We start from the raw sequence: 23,338 nt of genomic DNA, 5'->3' as shown, positions 1-23,338 counted from the left end.
TTGCCTTTTCTAGGGCCGCTTCCACAACACAAGGAGATCCCCAGGCTAGGGGTCTAATCGGAGCCATAGCCACCAGCCTACGCCAGAGCCACGGCAACGTGGGATCCGAACCAAGTCTGCAACCTACACCACAGCTCACAGCAACACTGGATCCTTAACCCACTGAGCAAGGCCAGGGATTGAACCTGCACCTCAGGGTTCCTAGTCGGATTCATTAACCACTGCGCCACGAGGGTAACTCCCAAGTCCTCATTAATTCATACTTTCTAATTACAAAGATATAACTATGAAAAGCTTATGAAAAATAAGAAGTCAGAGTTTTCAACAGAAAACTATTTGGTCCCAATTCTATGCACTCATTTATTCAACTATTAAACTCAAGAGGTAGACTTAGGTAAGTAATTTGGTGTCTAATTACATCAACGTGTATAAAATGACACACACCTACAAGTGGGAAAAATGATTTCAGAAATAATAGAAACAGCATGACATTTTCAGAAGAAGTGAAATGGAATAAATTGTTGGCTATAAGACAACAGGTTGTGAGAATACCTTACTAGGTTAGAATTTGAGGTAAGGTAAGATTTAACACTATTAACTCCAAAGGAAGATTAACAAAATATTCAGGTATGGTCATGTAAAGATCACAAAAAAGGGAAACAGGTAAACAAAAACGATGTATGAGAAACAGAGAAGGGATTAGTAAAGTAAGAACTGAAATGTCAGGGCCAGTTCTCCCATAGCATGCCCCAAGATTGAGAACTTAGCGGATGTGTCCCCACGAAGGTCCAGCGCAGTACTACCTAGTGCACGCAAGAACTGTCCTGCTGGCTGCAAGCCTCAGCTAGCAGGTGCCTACTGTCCTCCCCTCTGTGCTTGCTTTCAGCAAATTCATATGCTGAGCTGACTGAACCCTTATCTTCTTCCATCTGGAAGGACAGAAAAGCAGTAAGTCTCATATTACAGAACAGTACTCTCACTGTATATAAGTTTAGAATCAAAACAGCAAGTTGGGGTTCACATTCTGTGAGACACAAATGAATGTTCACACAAAACTACTTTCATTTACTGTCACAAAAGAGAGCTAACGGGAGCTTCTTAAGGTGTATATAATAGGGCACACAAAACAAAGCCATGATTTTCCAATGCACAAAGTTAAAACCAGGTTTCTGTCAATAAAATTCAATTTCTTCTCTTCAACAAATTCCTTGGTATCAAGAGTAAGGGCTCTCATTCCCAAGGTAAATCCCATTTCATATCTCTCATGCTCCCTTCTCAGAAGACTTCTCTACCCTAATTAGACTTCAGCAGAGTAGAAGGGTCAATCACACAGGCTTTCAAATGTTAGACATATGGGCAAGGGGAGGCTTGATTTGATTTAGTAAACAAAATTAATTTGAAATACATATTTTTAGTGACTGTTGACTAACTTCCACAAATTTCTATAAAGTATTAGAGACCTTCTAAGGAGTATGAATCCATAGCCAAGATAATTTTAATCTTTCTTAAATTATAAAAAAGTCCTCAATAAGTAAAAAATAACTTTCTTCTCATTTCTATGTGTTTTCTTAGTCTTAGGACTGATTAATAATTATTTCTATTAAAAATGCTATGGTATATTTTTCATAAATATAAAAATAAAGTAGTAGAATTCCTCGGTTTAAAGAATACAATAAGTTTATACAGATAGCTTATAATTATAGCTTTGCATATAACATAAAGGAGTGGAACATACTCAAAATGAGTTCTCTTTTATTCAAAAGAAAATTTGTGTTCATGTGTTCATGGTTCTTAAGAAGTACGAACCTGATTAAAGATTTGAAAACTCTTAAAGATGTTTGATTTATGCACAAATACCATGGATCATATCCAGGAATATACTATGCAATGTAGTTCAAAAACAAGACGTATTTAAAATTCACAGAATGCACCAGCAGAGAGATGTTTATGGGCACTTATTCTTCATGTAGCTGTGAGCAAATGCCCACCCAGTGATCATCCACTGCTCATTTAAGCAACTGTTATTTCTGCCTGGCCTTTGGTTGAGCATAATAGCATTTTTTGTTGTTGTTCTTCTCTGATGCTGCTGGTAAGTAAATAGATTACAATACTTAAAATGATCATGTGATAGGTGAAGAACCTGAAGGCTCAGAGAAGTAAACCAATTTGGCTAGGACATACAAGGTGCAGCACCAAGGGCATCCCACAATAGCATCTGAATGCTAGCCAAAAGAGATCTTCTCCTGTTGTACCACCTGACTGGAGAGTGACTTCGGCAAGGACTACCTGACTAATGTATCCTGCTCTCATTGCATCGTGTTCTATCACAGATTAACGTTAAGCTTACTACTTTATTATGTTATTATGGAGCGTGGGATCTCTTTAACTTATGATCTCCTTGCCTCATTCTTTTTGAGTCTATCTTGCTCAAAAAATGTGGCTTGATTTAAGCCGACACAGTATGTGAAAATATGATTAAATAAAAATATCAAGATTATCCACAATGCAAAAGTTAATCTCCACTTTCACAAAAGTACTTGCCAAAGTGTTATTTTTTCATCTTTTTAAATTTCAGGGCTGCACCTGTGGCATACGGAAGTTCCCAAGCTAAGGGCTGGAACTGGAGCTGCAGCTGGCGGCCTCCATGACAGCCACAGCAATGTGGGATCCGAGCCACATCTTCAACCCATGCTGCAGCTTGCAGCAACACTGGATCCTTAACCCACTAAGCGAGGCCAGGGATCAAACCCACATCCTCATGGACACTAGTCGTGTCCTTAACCTACTGAGTCACAACTGGAACTCCTATTTTATTATTTTTTTATGGCTGTACCTGCAGCATATGGAAGTTCTTGAGTAGGGGTCGAACCGGAGCTGCAGCTGGGACTTACACCACAGCCACAGCTGAGAGGCATCTGCAACCTATGCTGCAACTTGCAGCAATGCTGGATCCTTAACCTCCTGAATGAGGCCAGGGACTGAACCTGAATGCTCACGGACACTATGTTGGGTTCTTAACCCCACTAAGCCACAACGGGAACTCCCAAAGTATTCTTTTAGATAATGAGCTCTACTTCTTTAGAGTTAATTAAATGTTCGAAAATGTGATAAATACCCACTGTTTTCAGAAAGGTATGTATAGATAAAATGTGATATATATATTTGGCTCAACAAAAGGTGAAGGCAGTTTTTCCAAGTTTGTTTTGATTTTAGTTGTTTTAAACATGAAATTTAGTTGACTATCACTCAAACAGCTATTTGTATATTCATCTACAATAACTATACCTTTGTATTTCAAAGTAGAATAATTAAAAAATACTGATGTTAATAGGAATAATAAAATCAAAAGGTCTGGTAAAGTTTTGGAACAGTTCAAAATTATGAATTCATAGGGTTATATATAAAGGTTATTTAAGCAGTGCTTTGTCAAAGCCATTCATTTGATCAAGTGAACATAGGCACTAGAAACCTTGGGATAGGAAAGAATTTAGAAAAATATGTGATTAAGAATCCATAAAATACTGACACAGTGAGAAGCTGAAGTGTATCAAAACTAAAAAAAAAAAAAAAAAAAGTTTTTAGTTATATTACTTTCCCTCTTCAAACCAGACTAGAGTTAAAATTAATGTATATAGTTTTGGCATCACAGTATGAAAAGTTCTAGGATTTAAACTTTTATTCTCTTTCATCCAAAGACATCTCTAGACTATTGGTTATTTTTTGTGGAAACTGACAGAATTGATCTGTCTGTGGAGATAAAGGTACATATAAGAGATACAAAATACATTGTTCAATTTATAGATACACTAAACAATAGCAAGGATATGAAATGTTTCAGCAGCCATTACAGTGTACAAAGACAAATATGCATGTACTTATAATACAGATTAAGGTAAGATAAGAAATGGGTAACTCAGTCCTCCAAGTAACTGAAACTTAAAACTTTAAATTTTATGATGAATTTCTGTAGCTTAAATTATTCAACATGCAGGAACATTCATAAGTATGACAAGCAGAAGCATTAGAATTGTGCTAGAAAAGTTGTTAAGGTGTAAAATATATAACAAGGTACAGATCTCTGTCCTGTTATGCGGAATTTTTGTCTGAATTTTCTTCTCAAAGAAGAAATGGATTTTTCTTAAGGTTTCAATATACATATTAATAAAGGTCAAATTAGAGACAGAGCTGTGCTAACAAAAGTGCCCCACTCTTAATTCATGCCTCTGCCCATCTTTTGAATATTTTTAAATTGACCTTTAGCATGCAGAAGAGTTAACGAGGTTCTACTCCTCCTACTCTACCTAAGTTTGCTCAGCTGATTCCTTGCCCTTGACAATGGCTGCAGTGCGATGAACTCGTCACTTAAAGCGACTGTGTTGGAGTACATCTATAAGTGGACAGAAAAGGGATGGGACATACAACAAGTCAGTGAGCTGTATTTATTACCTAAGAGACAGACACAGGACAAGATTTATAAAGACATCTGTTCTTACAAGAGTAGAAAATATCATACATGGTAGACATACATGACTGACATTTGTTGGGCTGCTGGCTCTGCTATCAAAAGAATTTACACTTAATACCACATTGTTATTTTGGAGAAAACAAAGCTCAAAATGAATGCTGACCAATTTCCTTTTGATATGATTTTTCTTGCTAATTTTGGTAAGCAATGAAGTAGCTGACAACTTTCTAACAATTTTCTCATCATGTGAAATCAGAGATGGCAGTACAAGGCTGAAATAATAAAGATTACTGACTGAAGCAAAGGCATAATGTCACACCCAGAATCTGAATGACCACTGAGTGAAAACAGAAAACTCCCAGCAGGCTAAAAAAATCTCTAAGTGGAAGTAGACATTTCCTCTTTAGATCAGATCACAGTAGAACATCCAGTCAAATCATTTCGAAGAAATTTAGTGGGGCAGAAGGGAGCTTATACCAGTTTTCACACATAGAAAAACAACCAATTTTTAAATCAATTCAACCTATGGTAAAAAGAACCAAAAAATATATAAAGTACTTTAAACTTTTTCTTATCTAAGGGTCCACCCTAAGGTGTCAAATATTTCCTGTATATGTGGAAGCTATAAAAAATTATAAGAACTAATATTGTTGTCAACTTTTTTTTTGGTCATTTTAGGGCCACACCTGTGGCATATAGAAGTTCCCAGGGTAGGGGTCTAATCAGAGCTGCAGCTGCCGGCCTATGCCACAGTAACTCAGGATCTGAGTCATGTCTGTGACCTGCACCACAAATCATGGCAATGCCAGATCCTTAACCCACTGAGCAAGGCTAGGGATCAAACCTGCATCCTCATGGATACTAGTCAAGTTCATTACTGCTGAGCCACAACAGGTACTACTCAACTTTCATCATTAAGAAATATCTATGGAAATACATATGTTTGCAAATGCTGTGCCTGAGAAAATTTCTAAGGATAAATGTAAATAAATGTTTACCTTTATAAAGAATTATATTTGTAAAGTGATATATGTGTGTGTGTGTGTGTATATTACACACACATGCATACATATATATGTGGCCAGGGATCGAATCCACATCCTCATGGATACTAGTCAAGTTTCTATGTGCTGAGTCACAGTGGGAATTCCTTATTAATATATTTTGGTGAAATATAACTTTAAAAAATTTTATTTTTTGGTTGTGCCCATGTCATGAGAAAGTTTCCCAGTCAGGGACCGACTTCAGAGGCTACAGTGATAATACTGGATCCTTAACCCACTGTGCCGCAAGGAAACTCCGTAATATAACTTTTTATAGCCACAGGGGCAAGATAAATATGTTCTCCATAAGGGTCCAGAAAAAGTATAGTACACAATGTATTAAAAGTAGTATTCTCTTACATAAATATTTATCTCTAAAGATAGGAAAAATGGTAGGCAAACCTTTCTTTCTGTCTTTTTTAGGGCCACACCAACGGCATATGGAGGTTCCCAGGCTAGGGGTCTAATCGGAGCTGTTGCTGCTGGCCTACACCAGAGCCATAGCATCGCCAGATCCGAGCCGCATCTGCGACCTACACCACAGCTCACAGCAACGCGTAATCCTTAACCCACTGAGTGAGGCCAGGGATGGAACCTGCAACCTCATGGTTCCTAGTCGGATTCATTTCTGCTGTGCCACGAGGGGAAATCCCGTAGGCAAACCTTTCTGATATAAATATATGTATAGACAGACATAGTTATCAGATTATGCAAATATTTTCAGCTCCATCTGGAGATTAGTATCACAAAGCAACATTCCCATTATCCTTAAAATTATGTTCTTACCTGAAGACTTACTACATATAGATCCAGGGTTAGGTGCTTTATATTCATTATCTCTAAACAATCATGTAAAGTAGTAATTACTACTCTGACATTACAGAGGAAGAAACTGAGGCTTCAGGAAATGGCTTAAGGACATACATTTTATAAATGGTTAATACCATTTCAAGTATTTGAATTAAGTTTGTGGGGCTTCAGAGGTCTATGTTGCTTCAACAGTGTTAAAATTGGCTAGGATTGAGTTACCAAAGCAAGTAAGTGCTATAGAAATCTTGATATGATCAAATGAAATTAAAACCAAAATACAGTTAGGAAGTCTAACCAAATCACTAAGTACTTAGGGAGTACTTGCTTTTTGTAGTACAAACATGCAACTAAATTTCCAATTTTTTTTTTCTTTTTTGGCTGCTCTGTGGCATATGGAATTCCCAGACCAGGGATCAGATCTGAGCCACAGCTGCAACCCAAGCTGCAGGAGCAGCAACACCGGATCCTCAACCCACTGTGCCAGGCCAGGGATCGAACATGCATCCCAGCACTCCCAAGAAGCTGTCAATCTTGTTGTGCTACAATGGGAACTCAGAAATTTCCAAAATTGAAATGAAATTTGCTTGGCATATAGGCAGAACTAAATGATTAATAAACTTTGCTTACAGGGCATAAAAGTTGATTAGAATATATTCTTGAGGATATATACTCAATGCTATGCTACAGTTAACAGGATGAACTCACATTTCTAGGTCATGAACAAGTCAATTATACAAAAAAGGCACATTTAACTAAACAGCTATCATTTTTTGAGCATCTACTCTGTGCACATTATTTCATTTAATCCTCATTACTGAAGTAATGAAGGTATTCCCTTTTTTTTTTTTTTTTTTTGCTGTGCCCACAGAATGTGGAAGTTCCTAGGCCGGGGATGGAAACCACATCCAAGCAGTGACCTGAGGTGCTGCAGTGACAATGCTGGATCTTTAACCCACCGTGATGGAACTCCAAAAAAGACATATCTGTCATAATTTTATACATGAGGAAACTGAGACTTAAGAGTCACAGAGCTACACAGTGGTAGAACTGGGTTTTGAATCAGGCCCTAAAGACCATATTCTTAAACACTATGTAACATCTACTGTAACTTAATATTTATTAGTATGTGTTCAGTGAGAGAATATATTTTATAAAAACCCATTCTGTAAAAGTTACACAGGTTAAAGAATTTATTTCATACTTTTGTTGAAAACAATATAGACTAAAGAAGTATTACTCAAATTCTTAGGTTTCTAAAGATAATGGATACATATTTGATAGAATGCTGTGGTAATACTATTTAAAGACACACTATTATTTGGATGTAACTTGATAATCTAGTTCTATTAATAACACAATGTAATTTAAAAATTATAATTTGTCAGGAGTCATAAAATAGCAACAATATCTTTAAAAATACCACATTTAATAATACTTATAGAATACCTGTTATAGGAATAGACAATTTCCTATTTTCTAATATAAGCAAATTATAATGACAGTTATTCATCATTAAAGACTTCCGATTAAAAAGGTATTGTATATAACAAGTGGATACCTGTGCCTTTTCAATATTTGTAGGATGGAGCTGTCGGTCAAATACTTTCTTCACAATATCAAGAAACAGACATGTAACAACCATGAGGATTATGGCAAACCAAGCAGAACCACTTGACAGGAGCTCAATAAATACAAAATACATATTTTGGGAGCCCAAAAATGGCCTGCAAAGAAAGAAAATGGTCTTAATAAAAGTAGAAACTAATAGGATAGATTCTTAAATCAAGACATTAAGTAAATCTACTATATTTGAAGAATACTATGGGAAAATGTTCAAAATTTGGAATCAGTGTAATTTAATTAATCAACTAATAAACCAAGATAGACTTTAACTGTTAAAAATAAAATCCAATTTAATTTGTTTCAGTAACAGCTATAGTTTTTATAATTAGGAAAGTGACAAGTAGCTGGCTAAATAATTCTATCTTAGTGGTAGGATATCAAAAGAATTAGGTAGAATTAGGTAGTAATATAGGCTTAAGAGACCAAAAAAACCAAGGAAAAGTACATAACAACATACTTGATAAGCAACAACAAGCCTGATTATGCAAAGCTTAGATTAAAAAGCTCTACTTAGAGGATCTTCTCTTCACATGTATTAAAAAAAAATGCACTCACAAATATTTTACATAGTAGAATGTATTATCAAGATTTGGGTTTATGTATGTATTGCTTCAAAATATGGGGAAATACAGAAAGAAATGGAGAAATAAAGAGGATTAAAAACAAACATTACAAACAAATGATGATATTTATAAGAGTATCCTTTTATATTCCAAAATGAAATTTAATGTTTAGCTAATCCAAGTTTTTTGCCCACTTTTTGTAATATTTTGTCTGGTATAGGGATCCCAGGCACAGCAGGCAAACGTAATATAAATTCTCCAGTTGAGAGACTTTAGTTGTCCACAGCTTACCAAAGAATCTTAGGAGAGGCATTAATTTTTAGTCTATCAGAATAGATGACTATCTGATTTTTATCAATGAAGATGCAGCATACTATTTACTTTTGAGAGAGTTAACTCATTCATGAAAATTTAAAGATTCTATGTGACTTATTTTATTATATACAGTAATAATAATTTAGAGGGAATATGGTTAGTGTAAAGAACATTAACTGTCAAGTAAATCCTAGCTTTGCTACCTTTTTTTTTGTCTTTTTTTGCCATTTCTTGAGCCGCTTCCACAGCATATGGAGGTTCCCAGGCTGGGGGTCTAATCGGAGCTGTAGCTGGCCTACACCAGAGCCACAGCAACGTAGGATCCGAGCCGCATCTGCGACCTATACCACAGCTCATGGCAAAGCCAGATCCTTGACCCACTGAGCAAGGCCAGGGACTGAACCCGCAACCTTATGGTTCCTAGTCGGATTCGCTAACCACTGAGCCGAGACGGGAACTCCTTTGCTACTTTTTAACCTTTGTGATCTTGGAGCTCAGTTTCCAAATAGACAAAAGAGGGTAATAAGATTATTGTAATGAATCAATGTAGTATCTTAGATAAAACACTTAGAATGTAGTAGACATCCAGTAATTGTGTCTTTTTTCCTCCATATCAGGAAGATCAACTGAAAGAACTACATTTCTTATCAGGATAGAGTCTCAAAATTATTGAGAAGAATTTGTACATAATAAACTCTACCACAATATTTACTAGAGTTGAATCAACATAATTAAAATATAATAACTCACCAGAGAATCCCTCCATAAAACAATGAAAATATAAAATAGAATAAAATAGATCCCCAGGTAACAAGGTGATTGATCCAGGTCCAAAAATGTGTTTCCAAAGCCATCTAAAAAAAGTAAAAATAAAAAATCCCTAATGTAAATTTATAAATCTTTAATTTCTCAGGTAAAACTCAAGAATAAAATGTATCAATTATAAGTGACTAAGGTTCCTATGGCAAAAATCCTTCAGAGGATAAACATTAACGGAAAGATCGTGGTATGAGATTTGAACATTTTCAAGTTAATAGCATTTTTCTTCTAGAAGACAGCAGCATTAAAATTTCATGAGTATTTTATTCTCAACTCCATGGCTTAAACCAATTTGTGTTATCTTACATTACAGAGAGAGAAGCAGAATACTCAGAGATGAGTATTGTGGGGTTAACCTTTATTTCACCAAAAAAATTAGCTGAGGCTTTCCAAAACAATGAACTTAAAAAAGGATTTTTTTTGACAAAAACTAAAGTGAATTATTAAACTACCAATCTATAAAATTATTCATGACTGGAAAAGGATAAGGGAAAACTGATCTACCTATAGCAAAAGAAATGAAGGAAATTAACTTTGAATTATACAGATACAAAATGTATCCATGATTCCAATTTCCATATCATACCTTCGCTGTGACTGTAATAACCATGACTGTGAAGACCAAGGTGCCAAATGTCCAGTTTCCAAACATCTAAAAGAGAAAGAATAAACCAGTATTGCATTACATGTTAACATATTGCTAAATCAGATGTGAGGCAAAAAGTAATTACACTCTTCACTAAAAATCACTTGTACCATTTACACCCATCACAACTGAAATCTGTGACTTGATTAGAAAAATTAAAGGAAAATGAAAGAAACACTATAAAGCATTACTATGTTCATTACTATATAAGATGATTGTTTGGATAACATTATCAGCGTTGAAACCCAAAGAAAGGTTTGGAATTGTGTGGCACAGTTTTTAGTTGAATGGTATAGCCATTAGTGACTGCTTTATTCCTGTAACACAGATAAAATGATGATAAAAACCTGTTCAATCACAATTATTTTCTTTTTTTTTTGTCTTTTCTTGGGCTGCACCCACAGCATATGGAGGTTCCCAGGCTCGGGGTCTAATCAGAGCTGTAGCTGCCAGCCTACGCCAGAGCCACAGCAACGCAGGATCCAAGCCTCATCTGCAACCTATACCACAGCTCACAGCAATGCCAGATCCTTAACCCACTGAGCGAGGCCAGGGATCAAACCCGAAACCTCATGGTTCCTAGTCAGATTTGTTAACCACTGAGCCACGATGGGAACTCTCACAATTATTTTCTAAAACCCTTCTAACCAGAAGTCACAGCAGATTAACTGCCACTGTATTTCTGGACATAGCATAGACAGAACAGGTAAAAAACAAATTTACATACAAAACCAACACCTGAAAGGAAAGATAATGGCCAGTGAACTACTCCTCAAATGATTTTGTATGAAAATGCAGTTTACATCAATCAGATAGTATTCCCAGGGCTTTATAGTCAAAACTAAGGTTTACTAAAAATGCAGAATTCCCAAAGAATGTCAGTATTTAATTTACACAAATAAGAGCACAACCAGAACTTTGTACTAATTTAGTTTAAAAAGTAGTAACAGTCTCTACCAATGGCTTAAAAAATTATTAATTATGAATTTCTAACAATCAGCATTTACTTGACAAATTACTTAACCTCTCTCTATGTCACTTTTTGTACCTATAAAATGGGGAAACACATTATAGGCTCCCATAAGAATTAGGGTATGCAAGAATTCCCATCTGGCTCAGTGGAAACAAATCTGACTAGTATCCATGAGAATGCAGGTTCAATCCCTGGCCTTGCTCAGTGGGTTAAGGATCCAGCGTTGCCATAAACTTGCCATGAGCTGTGGTGTAGGTCACAGATGTGGTTCAGATCTGGTGCTGTTGTGGCTGTGACATAGGCTACAGCTCTGATTTGACCCCCAGCGTGGGAACCTCCATGTGCCGAGGGCGTGGTCCTAAAAAGACAAAAGAAAAAAAAAAGAATTAAGATATGCAAAAAGAACAGGGTATATGGTATAAATAATAAGCAATCAATAAATAATGGCTATTATAATCAACAATGAGATAACTAGTATTTCTTTATTTGAGGGTACTTGGGAGAGTTTGTCAAGTGGAAAAGAATGGAAAAGTCATATTGACTTTTCCTGCTTTTATCATCTCCAGAAATGACCTGGAAATACTGAAAAAATCATCAGGTCTCACTCAGCTCAGCTCTTAAGAGTCTTCTCTTTCAGGCATATGGGTACAGGTATTTGATACTGTCAGGAAACCTGTGCCTAGAGGTGGTAACAACAGCACATCTATCCATCAGTATCTGCTTTTACTGCGGCTAGTTATGTGGTTTCTTCCTCAGAAGCAGAAGAGGATTTAGGGCTCCTTCTGGTACTCATAGACTTAGAGGGAACTGTGGAAAACACATTTACATTCTCTTTTTTTAAACTGGCAAAAGTAATGTATTTCAAGTGCAATCATCAGTTAAGACTCTTTCCATTCTCATTTCCTCTTGAGCTAGTTTACTTGATGATGAAGTGAGTGGCAGAGGGCATTTTGGGGATTTGGCTAAAGAGAAGTTGAGTTGGGCTTATTACTTTGGTTTAGGTTAAGTGGGATGTATTTATGCTTATTCATAGTCACTTTCACATACTCTTTCATTCTTTGTCTTTTGTCTTTTTAGGGCTGCACTCACAGCATACGGAGGTTCCCAGGCTAGGGGTCTAATCGGAGCTGTTGCTGCCGGCCTATGCCACAGCCACAGCAATGCCAGATCTGAGCTGTGTCTGCAATCCACATTACAGCTCACAGCAACACCGGATCCTTAACCCACTGAGCAAGGCCAGGGATCGAACCCACAATCTCATGGTTCCTAGTTGGATTCATTTCTGCTGCGCCACAACGGGAACTCCCACATACTCTTAAGTTTGTATTTACAGTTCTATGATTTTTCCTTTAATAAGGGTCTGCCAAAATAAGTAGAGTTTAGACTATTCTACTAAACCTGGATCTGCCCTTGCTCAGAAGAGACAGATGCTTGAAACACTTTCTATCACAATCTGTTTTTCAGATCACTTCTTCTAACTTAACCTTGTACCTAATTAATTAAGCCAAGAATGTATTCCAAATTAAAAAGGATCACTCATCACTCATTTGTATATTTAAGACATAAAACTGAGCATCTATTCTATGCCAAATACCATTTAGACCTTGGGGAATAAAGCAGTGATAAGGTAAAGTTCCGGACCTCATGGAGCTTACACACTGTGGAGGAGACAGAAAATAAACAGATTTAATAATACATACTTTCAGGTATAGGTTAGTGCTATGAAAAAAGCAAATATAGAGCAAGAGGTCAGGAACTGAAGGAAGATGAGGAAGGTGGGGTTTTAATGAAGTGGGCTAGAAGGGCCTACTTAAACCAGTGACGTTTCACCAAATGTGAATAAATAAGAGAGTCATTCACATGACTACGTGAGAGAAAAGCATCCAGGCAGAGAAATAACAAGTGCAGAAGTAAAGCAGGAACAAATTGGTTTAAAAGAGCAAGAAAACTAATGTGGATGAGTAGAGTAAATAAAAGGGAAGGTAGTAGGAAATACAGTCCAAGATACAGTCTAGATCTTTTGTTTTCTTTTTACTTTTTAGGGCCTCACCTGCAGTATATGGAAGTTCCCAGGCTAGGGGTTGAACTGGAGCTGCAGCTGCTGGCCTATGCCACAGCCACAGCAATGTGGGATCTGAGCTGAATTTCCGACCTACACCGTGGATCCTGGCGATGCCAGATCCTTAACCCACTGAGTGAGGGCAGGGACTGAACCCACATCCTCATGGATACTAGTCAGGTTCGTTACTGCTGAGCCACGACAGGAACTCCAGATCTCTTCATTTTTAAAAGATCACTTGGGCTGCTGTGTAGAGAACAGAAAGTAGGAAAGGGAAGAACAGAAGCAGGAGCAGGAAGAGGGCAGTTACTATGGTCCCAGAAAGAGATGGTGATGATCCTAATAGTTTGGAGGAGGAGAGAAATAGAAACATTCAGGAAATGTGTGATTAAAACCAAAGTGACCATGTATGGGTTGTGAGGGAAGAAGTGAAGTCAAGGATGATTCTTAGAATTTTGCCTGAGAAATGGAAGGAAAATGGGTTTGCAGAAGTCAAGATTTTATTTTTTAATAGTAAGTTTGGGATTTTTATGAGACTTATAGAGAAGGCAATTAGTTACTGTTGTTCAGTTCTCCAGTACAAACTATCTCTTTAGTATCAGCTTTAAACATATAGCTGATTATTGGGTGATACCATAAGCAAGGTATATATATTTCTGTTCTCTAATGTACATAATTTTCTACAAATTACCTGGAATATTATTGTATTTTTTTAAATTACTCAATGAATTTTATTACATTTGTAGTTGTACAATGATCATCACAACCAAATTGCCTGGAATATTATTAATGCTTTAAATATTTGTCTCATGAATAAATGACCATATAGGGAAATCCTGTAATGTACTAGATAATCAAAGATATTTTAATTATAAGCTCTAATTATAATAAATCTGTATCTATTTATAGGAATTAAATTGCATATGTGTTCTTGAATGACCTGACTGGTAATTATGGTGGTTAAATCATTTGAATTGAAATAAAGAATACTGATTTCTCTTTGGAGTACAGACATAAAATAGTAAATTTTTGTCTTAACGCAGTGCTCTTACCATTTGATGGTTAGGTTTTAATCGCTGATGATGTATAGTGTGAAAGAAAAATCAATTAAAGATAGGAAATAAGAGGAGAAATCATGAAAAAATAAAAGTACTAGTAAGAATTACAAAAGCTTTTTTTTTTCTCTTTCAAAATTAGAATTTGAAATTTCATCTCTTCAGTCTGTTGTGTGTTGCTAATTATTTCCCCTTAACTAATCTGACAAATGCTCCAGACCTGGAAGGCTTGATAAAGGAGTGAAGAATTACTTTTTCATCCTTAATCTTTCCTGTTCCCTTTATTTTATTTTTTTGGTGTCCTGTGGAAGTTCCTGGCCAGGGACTGAACCTACACCACAGCAACCTGAGCCGCTGCAGTGACAAGGCTGGATCCTTAACCCACTGCACCACAAGGAAACTCATTTAATTTTTAATGTGGTAAAACAGTGAATATATGTTTGAGAATGGTACCGAGGGTCTGACAATTCTAGCATATCTACTGGAGAAGTGTAACTAGAATTAGAGTACTCTAATAGTTTTTTTTTCTATTTTTCTCCAGTCCTGCATTTTTTGAATTTTAATTATTTTAGTTTTCCAAACTGGGTATAACTCCATAAGGAGAAAGAAAAAAAAAAAAAATCAGACATTTTTCTTTGACTTTCTGTATACCTCAGCAAATCAAAAACAAAATGAACAAGTTAAAAAACACTTATTTGGGGAGTTCCCGTTGTGGTTAGCGAATCCGACTAGGAACCATGGGGGTGCGGGTTCGATCCCTGGCCTTGCTCAGCGGATTGAGGATCCGGCGCAGCTGTGAGCTGTGGTGTGGGTTGCAGATGCAGTGTGGATCCCGTGTTGCTGTGGCTCTGGCGTAGGCTGGCGGCTACAGCTCCGATTCGACCCCGAGCCTGGGAGCCTCCATATGCCACGGGAGCGGCCCTAGAAAAGGCAAAAAGACAAAAACAAAAACAAAACAAAAAACCCAAAAAGCACTTATTTGGGTGAGATCTTATTTTAAACTGTAGTTATCTAGACTTTAATTTTCATATCAGACCACCGAGATTAAATGGAATAGGTATTAGTGCTTGGTTTCCTGAATTAACAAAGGATTATTTTTTTATTATTATTTTCTTTTTTACCTGAAGGCTTCAAAAGAAGCCACTAGACAAGCAGAACACAATGAAATGCTGGGATGGGAACTTGGCTACCTTTTAAACTATTCTCCTGATCTTTTCCTTCCTACATTATCTTAGTTTTCTACTCTTACCATATGACAAAAATTCCCTTTCTTCTAGTTTCTTCCTTTATATATTTTACTCTCCTAATCTATTCTTAACCGAGCCAGGGTGTGTTTGCCATGGCATTCTGTGGAAGTTTGCTTTAACTGGAGGTGAACTCTTTCCATCTAAATTGTTTCTCTCATATTTTTCTTATCTATAATCTTAAGTAACATCTTCCCTTATCTCTAATTTTAAATAGCTTCTCCCCTGAGAAAGTTTCTTCACTGAGATCACAGAAAGACAACATAAGCTATTTCCAAAAATATTCTGAGCAACAGCAACATTATTAGAACAAGTAGGGTCCCAAGATGAGATGACTGACTCTGTAGAGATTAACAAAGGAGCAGATAAATTTTCCTTTTTTAAAAAACATAGTTATTTGGCTTTCATTATCTCTGTAATTTATACTATCCTTAATAAACATTCTTTGTTGATGTTCACCTTCCGATTATGTAACTTAAAAAAATTATTTCATATGTAGTCAAATTCGTAGAAAGAGTAAAAAACAGTAAATTCCAGGGGCTGAGAAGAGGGGAAAATGGATAATTATTTAATAGGGACAGAGTTTTAGTTTTGCAGGATGAAAAAGTATGTGGAGTTCCTGTCATGGCTCAGTGGTTAATGAATCCAACTAGGAACCATGAGGTTGTGGGTTCGATCCCTGGCCTTGCTCAGTGGGTTAAGGATCCAGCTTTGCTGTGAGCTGTGATGTAGGTCAAAGACCGGTGGCTACAGCTCTGATTACACCCCTAGTCTGGGCATCTCCATACGCTGTGGATGCAGCCCTAGAAAAGACAAAAAAAAAAAAAAAAGTATGTAACACTACTGAACTGTACTCTTGAAAATGTTAAGATGGTAAAAGAAGGTACCAAATTATGAATTTTAAATATGTGCAGATTATATACTGATTATACCTCAATGAAGCTGCTTTCAAAAAAATGATTTCATGGCAGTTTCTTTTTCCCATTATTCTTGGAGGACTTGACATTTTTTAAAAGTTACGTTAAGATTTTTAACAAATAAAATATTTTATAATGATTTTTACTTCTGTCAAAATTCTGCTAATAAAAAAGATTCTAGGGGATTCCCATTGTGGCTCAGTGGAAATGAATCCGACTGGTATCCATGAAGATGCAGGTTTCATTCCTGGCCTTACTCACTGGGTCAGGGATCCAGTGTTGCCAAGAGCTATGGTGTAGCTCAGGTGCAGCTCGGATCCCACATTGCTGTGGCTGTGGTGTAGGTCGGCAGCAACAGTTCCAATTCCACCCCTAGCCTGGAAACTTCCATATGTTGCATGTGAGGCCCTAAAAAGCAAACAAACAAACAAAAAAGCTATAAAAAATTTTATTAAAAAAACAAATAAATGATGATTGCTTTCTTGTATGAAGGCTGTTAGAAAAAGCTGACTCAAATAAAGGTGATCCTACTGGATTACAGAAATAATTTAAAATTTTATGTTAAGGTCACTTTCAACTCTGAAAAATAAAAGTTTACCCAAACAGTCATCAAATCACAAATGTGACTTTTTGACAAATATTTGTGGTACTAGGATACTAAAGTATTGGAAGACAAGCCCCAGTCTCTAACTTATACTTCTATTCCAAATACTTTGAGTATTTTAAGCCTGCATAAAGACAGATAAATTTTATATAAGTTTAACTCATCCACTATTTTGAAGAAAACTAATTAAAAAATTAGCCAGTAGTTCAGCCCTTTTATTTTTTTGTCCTCTAGCAACTTGTTAAGGAGTGACAGTAAAGGAATGTCTTTTTCATGATGCTTAGCAGATAAAGATCTGCCCATAGGAAAGCAGCTTTACAGACATATACACAAACAGGTATTAGACATATCATATACATTCTTTCAGTCTTTCCAAATCTCAGAGAAAACTTACCAGGATTCTTATATTTTACTAAGGGAAAAGGAAGACCTATCAAAAAGATCTGAGAGGAATATGAATGAAATAATACTTCAAAAATTTGTTGAAAGGAGTTCCCGTCGTGGCGCAGTGGTTAACAAATCCGACTAGGAACCATGAGATTGAGGGTTCGATCCCTGGCCTTGCTCACTGGGTTAAAGATCCAGTGTTCCCATGAGCTGTGGTATAGGTCACAGATGAGGCTTGGATCCCGAGTTGCTGTGGCTGTGGCGTGGGATGGCAGCAACAGCTCTAATTAGACCCCTAGCCTGGGAACCTCCATATGCCGCAGGAGCGGCCCTAGAAAAGGCAAAAAGACAAAAAGATAAAAAACAAACAAACAAAAAACAAAAAACAAAACCCAAAAAACTATAATATTCATGATACTGCTGGGCCCTTACACAAAAGATGGGGCAGAATCTTAACTTCCCTTATACTATTCTGCCCTACATGGACCATAACTATTCCAACTCTTTCTCCTCCTCTCTTAGGATCATGCAGAGATGATTAAGCATTCAACACATCCAGTGGGGACAATGGGACATGGACCTAGATGTCTAAACAGACTTTAAGTACAGGGACACATAAGAGGGAGATGCAACAAAAGGACAGGGGTCTGTGGGGTCAATCCTGAAGAGTAGATGGTTATAAGAAGGACTTTGGAAAAAAGGAGGCAAGAGTACTCTAGGGAGGAAACAGTAATGGCTTGGAACTAGAAATAAGCATTGCATGTTCTAAGAGAGCCAGAAAGGATAGTTTAACCTACACAGCTAAAGAGGAGAGAGTTTCTCAGAGAAAGAAGTCAGGTGGGATTGGGTAGGACAGGGTCTTCACATCAAACATGATTTGACAGTACTAATAACAAGTAATACTGGTAATATTTATTGAATACTTTTATATGCTAGCCACTATGCCTAATGTTGCACGTATATCATTTATTCCTGACAGCAAACATGTAGGTAAGTAATTATGCTCCTAAATTTGCAGGGAAGAAATCAAGCCTCGGAGAGATTAACTAATTCATCCCAAACCACTCAAATGATAACTCCAGGTGCCAGGATATAAATCCAATTTGACTGACTCCAATGTATGTTTCTTTTCCATTATATCTAGTATTGGTGGCAGGGAGTGGTAGATTAATTTCTAGTGGTATATATCTGAGTAGGAGAACCGGTAGGCTAAAAGATGAAAGAAATTAATGATTTACAAATTTCAGTTTTTAAAAAAAGCACATCAAACAATAATTAACAGGTGGTTAAAAAAAAACAAAAAACAACTTTGTATTAAAGAGCCAATAATAATTTACCTTTCATTAAGTTTTTTTTTTTTGTATAAGGCATGCTCAATATTTAATTTTAAAAGCTAAAAGCTAGAAACAAATTTAAATTCTCAAATTAAGGGAATACTTAAATTAAATAATTTTTGCCACGTAATAAAATACTATGTAGCTGTGAAAAAAATTTCTGAAGAATTTTTAATAATACGAGAAATCATTTAGGCTATAATAAGGGGATAATTATAATAAGGCTCTCATTGAGAAAACAAGGAGATATAAATTCTGAAGTTAATGAAAGATAGTAAAAAAAAAGAATGGAAGAAAATACATGAAAATGACAGAGATAATTACAACTGGGTAAAAGGAAAACAGGTCATTTATTTTCTTTATATATTTTTCTATATAGTATTTAAATTTACCATAAAGGGGACACGTCACTTTTAAAATCATTTAAAAAAAACTAGTAACTAGTAATGAAAGATCTCTTTAATTTCCTTTCATCCAATGATATCTTGCTTAACTCTTTCCCCTCTTAGCCCAGTATTTTGGGTGGAAATGGGCATACTCTCTCATATACCCATATATTTGATGGTCCTTGCACAGGGGGCAATGCTTCACAGAAGGGAACCAGGCTAATTAATACTTGCTTCTCAAAGAAATTTTAGATCATAGCTAAGCACGCAGGCTTTGACGTCATACAGATCTCAGTTTGAATTATACTTAGGAATCTATTATGTGATCTGAGGCAAGTTTCTTAACCTGAGGTTAATTTCCTAGTATGAAAAAAGTTAACAACTATTTTCCTCATATAGGGTTATTACAATTTACTAATAAGCAAATACCTGGAATACACTTGGCACTGAGAAAAAAATTCAACAAAAGGTAGTCATTACTTGGGGGGAAGTGCTATAACTTTCATCTACACAAACTAGATTCATATATTTGTCTAAACCAGGCTAAATGCACTCTCAAAAGTGAAGTGCAATAACATGTGTTCCTATTTCACAAACTAAAGTGATTTGCATGGTTAAAGCCACTTTACAATTGAAACCCATTTCCTTCACTGCACTTTTGTTATCATTTTAACTTGCTTATTTTCTCTATCCCTCACAACCCATGACTGAGTGTGTTAGTTACTGTTATATATCCAGATCCTAGTGTAGTACATGGAAATGGTTGGTCCTCAATAAATGTTTATTGAAAAGATAAAACTTCGTATTTTCCCAACTGCAAATCTTGTGTCTCTGTATCTACAAATATATTTTAGAATGGAAAAAGAAACAAAAGGTGACAAGGATTTCCAGTCTACCATGGTAGCACAGCTGTCATTTCTTTTCCTTCTAACCCATCTAGCTAAGCCTAGAAAGAGAGGCCTCATTCTGCAGAGTCTCTTAACATGAGCACTCCAATCAGGACACAGAAACAACATATTGTGTGGTCAGAATGGGAGAAAATATTTGCAAATGAAGTGACTGACAAGGGATTAATCCTCAAAATTTATAAACACCTCCTACCACTCAATACCAAAAAAACAAACAACCCCATCAAAAAATGGGCAGAAGATCTGAACAGACAGTGCTCCAAAGAAGACATGTGGATGGCCAAAAAACACATGAAAAGATGTTCAACATCACTCATCATTCAAGAAATGCAAATCAAAACCACTATGAGGTACCACCTTACACCAGCCAGAATGGCCATCATCAGAAAGTCTACAAACAATAAATGCTGGAGAGGGTGTAGAGAAAAAGGAACCCTATTACACTATTTGTGGGATTGTAAACTGGTGCAACCACTGTAGAAAACAGTACAGAGATGCCTCAGAAAACTAAAAATAGAACTACCATTTGATCCAGCAATCCCACTCCTGGGCATCTATCCAGAGAAAACCATGACTCAAAAAGGCACATGTACTCCAATGTTCACTACAGCACCATTTGCAATAGTCAAGACATGGAAACAGCCTAAATGTCCATTGACAGAGGAGTGGCTAAAGAAGAGGTGGTACATATACACAATGGAATATTACTCAGCCATTAAAAGGAACAAAATACTGGCATTCTTAGCAACATGGATGGACCCAGAAATTATCATGCTAAGTGAAGTCAGACAATGAGACGCCAACATCAAATGCTATCACTTAACATGTGGAAGCTGAAAAAAGGACACAATGATCTTTTTTGCAGAACAGATACTGACTCACAGACTTTGAAAAACTTACGGTTTCCAAAGGAGACCGTTTAGGGGGTGGTGGGGGGATGTGCTGGGGGTATGGGATAGAAATACTATAAAATTGGATTGTGATGATCATCATACAACTATAAATGTAATTAATTCATTGAGTAATTAAAAAAAAAAAAAAAACCATATCGTGTGGTACTCCTTCCCAGTTACACATTTCAGAAAAGCGGCTATTCTAAACAGTAACCTGACATCCTCAGAATTGCTGATGTGCGCAGAAGAGTAGAGTAGTACTTCCTAAGCATACCAAACAAAAACAAACAAACACCTCCCCCAAATCCACCTGCAATTACAAGTGAAAACCTAAACACTAAGTTTTTATTTCTCATCTAAAAAAGCCGGACCATAATTATCTCTCCAATAGGATTATAATGAGGATTAATGGAAATGGGGCATGTAAAGCACTGATGAGCACAATATCAAGTACTAAGTAAACAGTAGCTATTATTAAAAAACACAGTCCTTAAGTGAAGAACATGCAGGAGCATGAACATATTGCCTGAGAATTAATTTTTGAATGGCAAAACTGCTTAGGTAACTTGAGTTTCATACTAAGATTACATCGCATTGCTTTTCTATTTTAATTTTTATTTGTATAAAATTTCATTAAGTAAAAAAAAGTTGAAGACCTTTTTATAATTGCATTTCCACATCTGCAATTTAATAACGTGAATGTACTTTTTATTTTTTATGACAGAAATTTATCAAAAACCACACCAAATCAAATTATTGAAAACACTACTTAAAAAACTACATCGAATTCCTGTTGTGGCTTAGTGGGTTAAGAACTCGACTAGTATCCGTGGGGATGTGGGTTCAATCCCTGGCCTTGCTCATTGGGTTAAGGATCCCACATTGCTACGGCTGTGATGTAGGAAAAAATTTATATATTTTACCTGGCCATTTCCAAGCAGAGATGTATCTTTCCCTATTAGAAAATAGGATCCAAAAAAGAAAATAAAAGCATGACTAAAACCTAAGATGGTCCAATAAAGAAATGTTTTCATACTTAGTTGACGGTTTTTACTGATGTCTCTGCAAATTAAAAAAAACAAAACAAAACATTAGGACTTATTATTTATATCTACTAAATAATTATAATTTGATAAACAAAAACATGATGGATTTTTTAATTTAAAATTGCTTAAAAATTTTAACAGAAAGAATAAAACCCAATTTATAACCCACTGCTTAAAATACCATATATCTATAAAAGAGTTGATAAGTATATCTAAATATGATATAAACATACTTCAGTTTAACTTTGAAAAGTTGATTTATCTGTCATAAACAGTCACTCTACCATGACTGTCTTTTCAGTGGAGTCATATGAGTTAGGTTCAGCACTGAGGTTCCTAATTGAGTTCATGTTTATCAAAAGCTATTATGAGAACAGTCTGTGCTGATCTAGGGTCAAGCCCAGTCCTAGATATCCTAGGAAATCAAGGTAAGATACTGACATTTTTGTATGGCCGAATATCTCTATGAGAGCAGAGGTCACGTTAATGTGCAAGCAATAAGCTGGTCCTGAGCTGGTTCCATGTATCTATGAGTACTTGATTCTGAGAAAGCAGGAATAACCCAGGAGATCTGGAGTGGGAATTACGTCCTCAATCTTGTATTTTGTATGATCACCTCTCATAAATTTGGCAGTGCTAGAACATGTAACTAATAGGAACTCCAGAGGCAACTAATTACTGAATAAGTTCTGTGCTGATGAAATAGAGTATTACTGGTTTATAATCTAAGTGCAAATTACGCGATTGCTCAATGCATTCTTAGAATGAAAGTATTCTTTCCTAAAAACATTGGAAAATTTAAATATTCTCCTTAATGTTTAACAATTATAAACCATATGACAATTAAAGTACTTTCCTTAGGAAAGCCTCAATCACCAAGACAATGCCTACTATATCTCCTTAATTTTAAGGTACTTTTAAAAGTTGATAACTATATAATATATACTACTTGCAATAAGAAACATTATGGACATTTAATACTAGAAAATACTTACCGATAGAGGGTGGGCTTGTTCTGTAATACATGAGGGTCTATATGCTGTTCCAATAGACTATATATCAGAATAGGTAGGGATGTAAAACAAATATTGTATAAAGTCAGGTACACACTGTCATATAGTGTCTAGAAAGAGAAATTGGTAGGAATTTTAAGACCCTAAACTATATACTACTATTATACTTATGCATATAATTACAAAGCATATTAAAAATAAAAATTATATAATTTTTTCAATCTACACAAAATCC

At 35.9% G+C, this 23,338-nt stretch overlaps 1 protein-coding gene across 6 annotated transcripts in view; it reads right to left on the bottom strand.

The window, feature by feature from the left end:
- ATP11B (ATPase phospholipid transporting 11B (putative)) overlaps positions 1-23,338 on the bottom strand; it is a 139,582-nt gene that overhangs the window by 12,689 nt on the left and 103,555 nt on the right. For 4 of the 6 annotated variants that reach the window (XM_047787221.1, XM_047787250.1, XM_047787241.1 and 1 more), the window contains 5 exons: positions 23,086-23,213; positions 21,968-22,106; positions 10,225-10,290; positions 9,570-9,673; positions 7,877-8,042 (listed from right to left, as the gene is read on the bottom strand). In XM_047787221.1, the coding sequence (XP_047643177.1) occupies positions 7,877-8,042; positions 9,570-9,673; positions 10,225-10,290; positions 21,968-22,106; positions 23,086-23,213 (603 nt within the window). Of the gene's footprint in view, positions 1-4,301; positions 4,388-7,876; positions 8,043-9,569; positions 9,674-10,224; positions 10,291-21,967; positions 22,107-23,085; positions 23,214-23,338 lie in introns of those variants that run through there. The other 2 variants (XM_047787231.1, XM_047787270.1) reach the window with 2 other exon arrangements.

Source organism: Phacochoerus africanus, chromosome 1 (assembly GCF_016906955.1).
Source record: "Phacochoerus africanus isolate WHEZ1 chromosome 1, ROS_Pafr_v1, whole genome shotgun sequence".
Lineage (NCBI taxonomy): Eukaryota > Metazoa > Chordata > Mammalia > Artiodactyla > Suidae > Phacochoerus > Phacochoerus africanus.
This window is presented reverse-complemented; position numbering and strand designations above follow the sequence as displayed.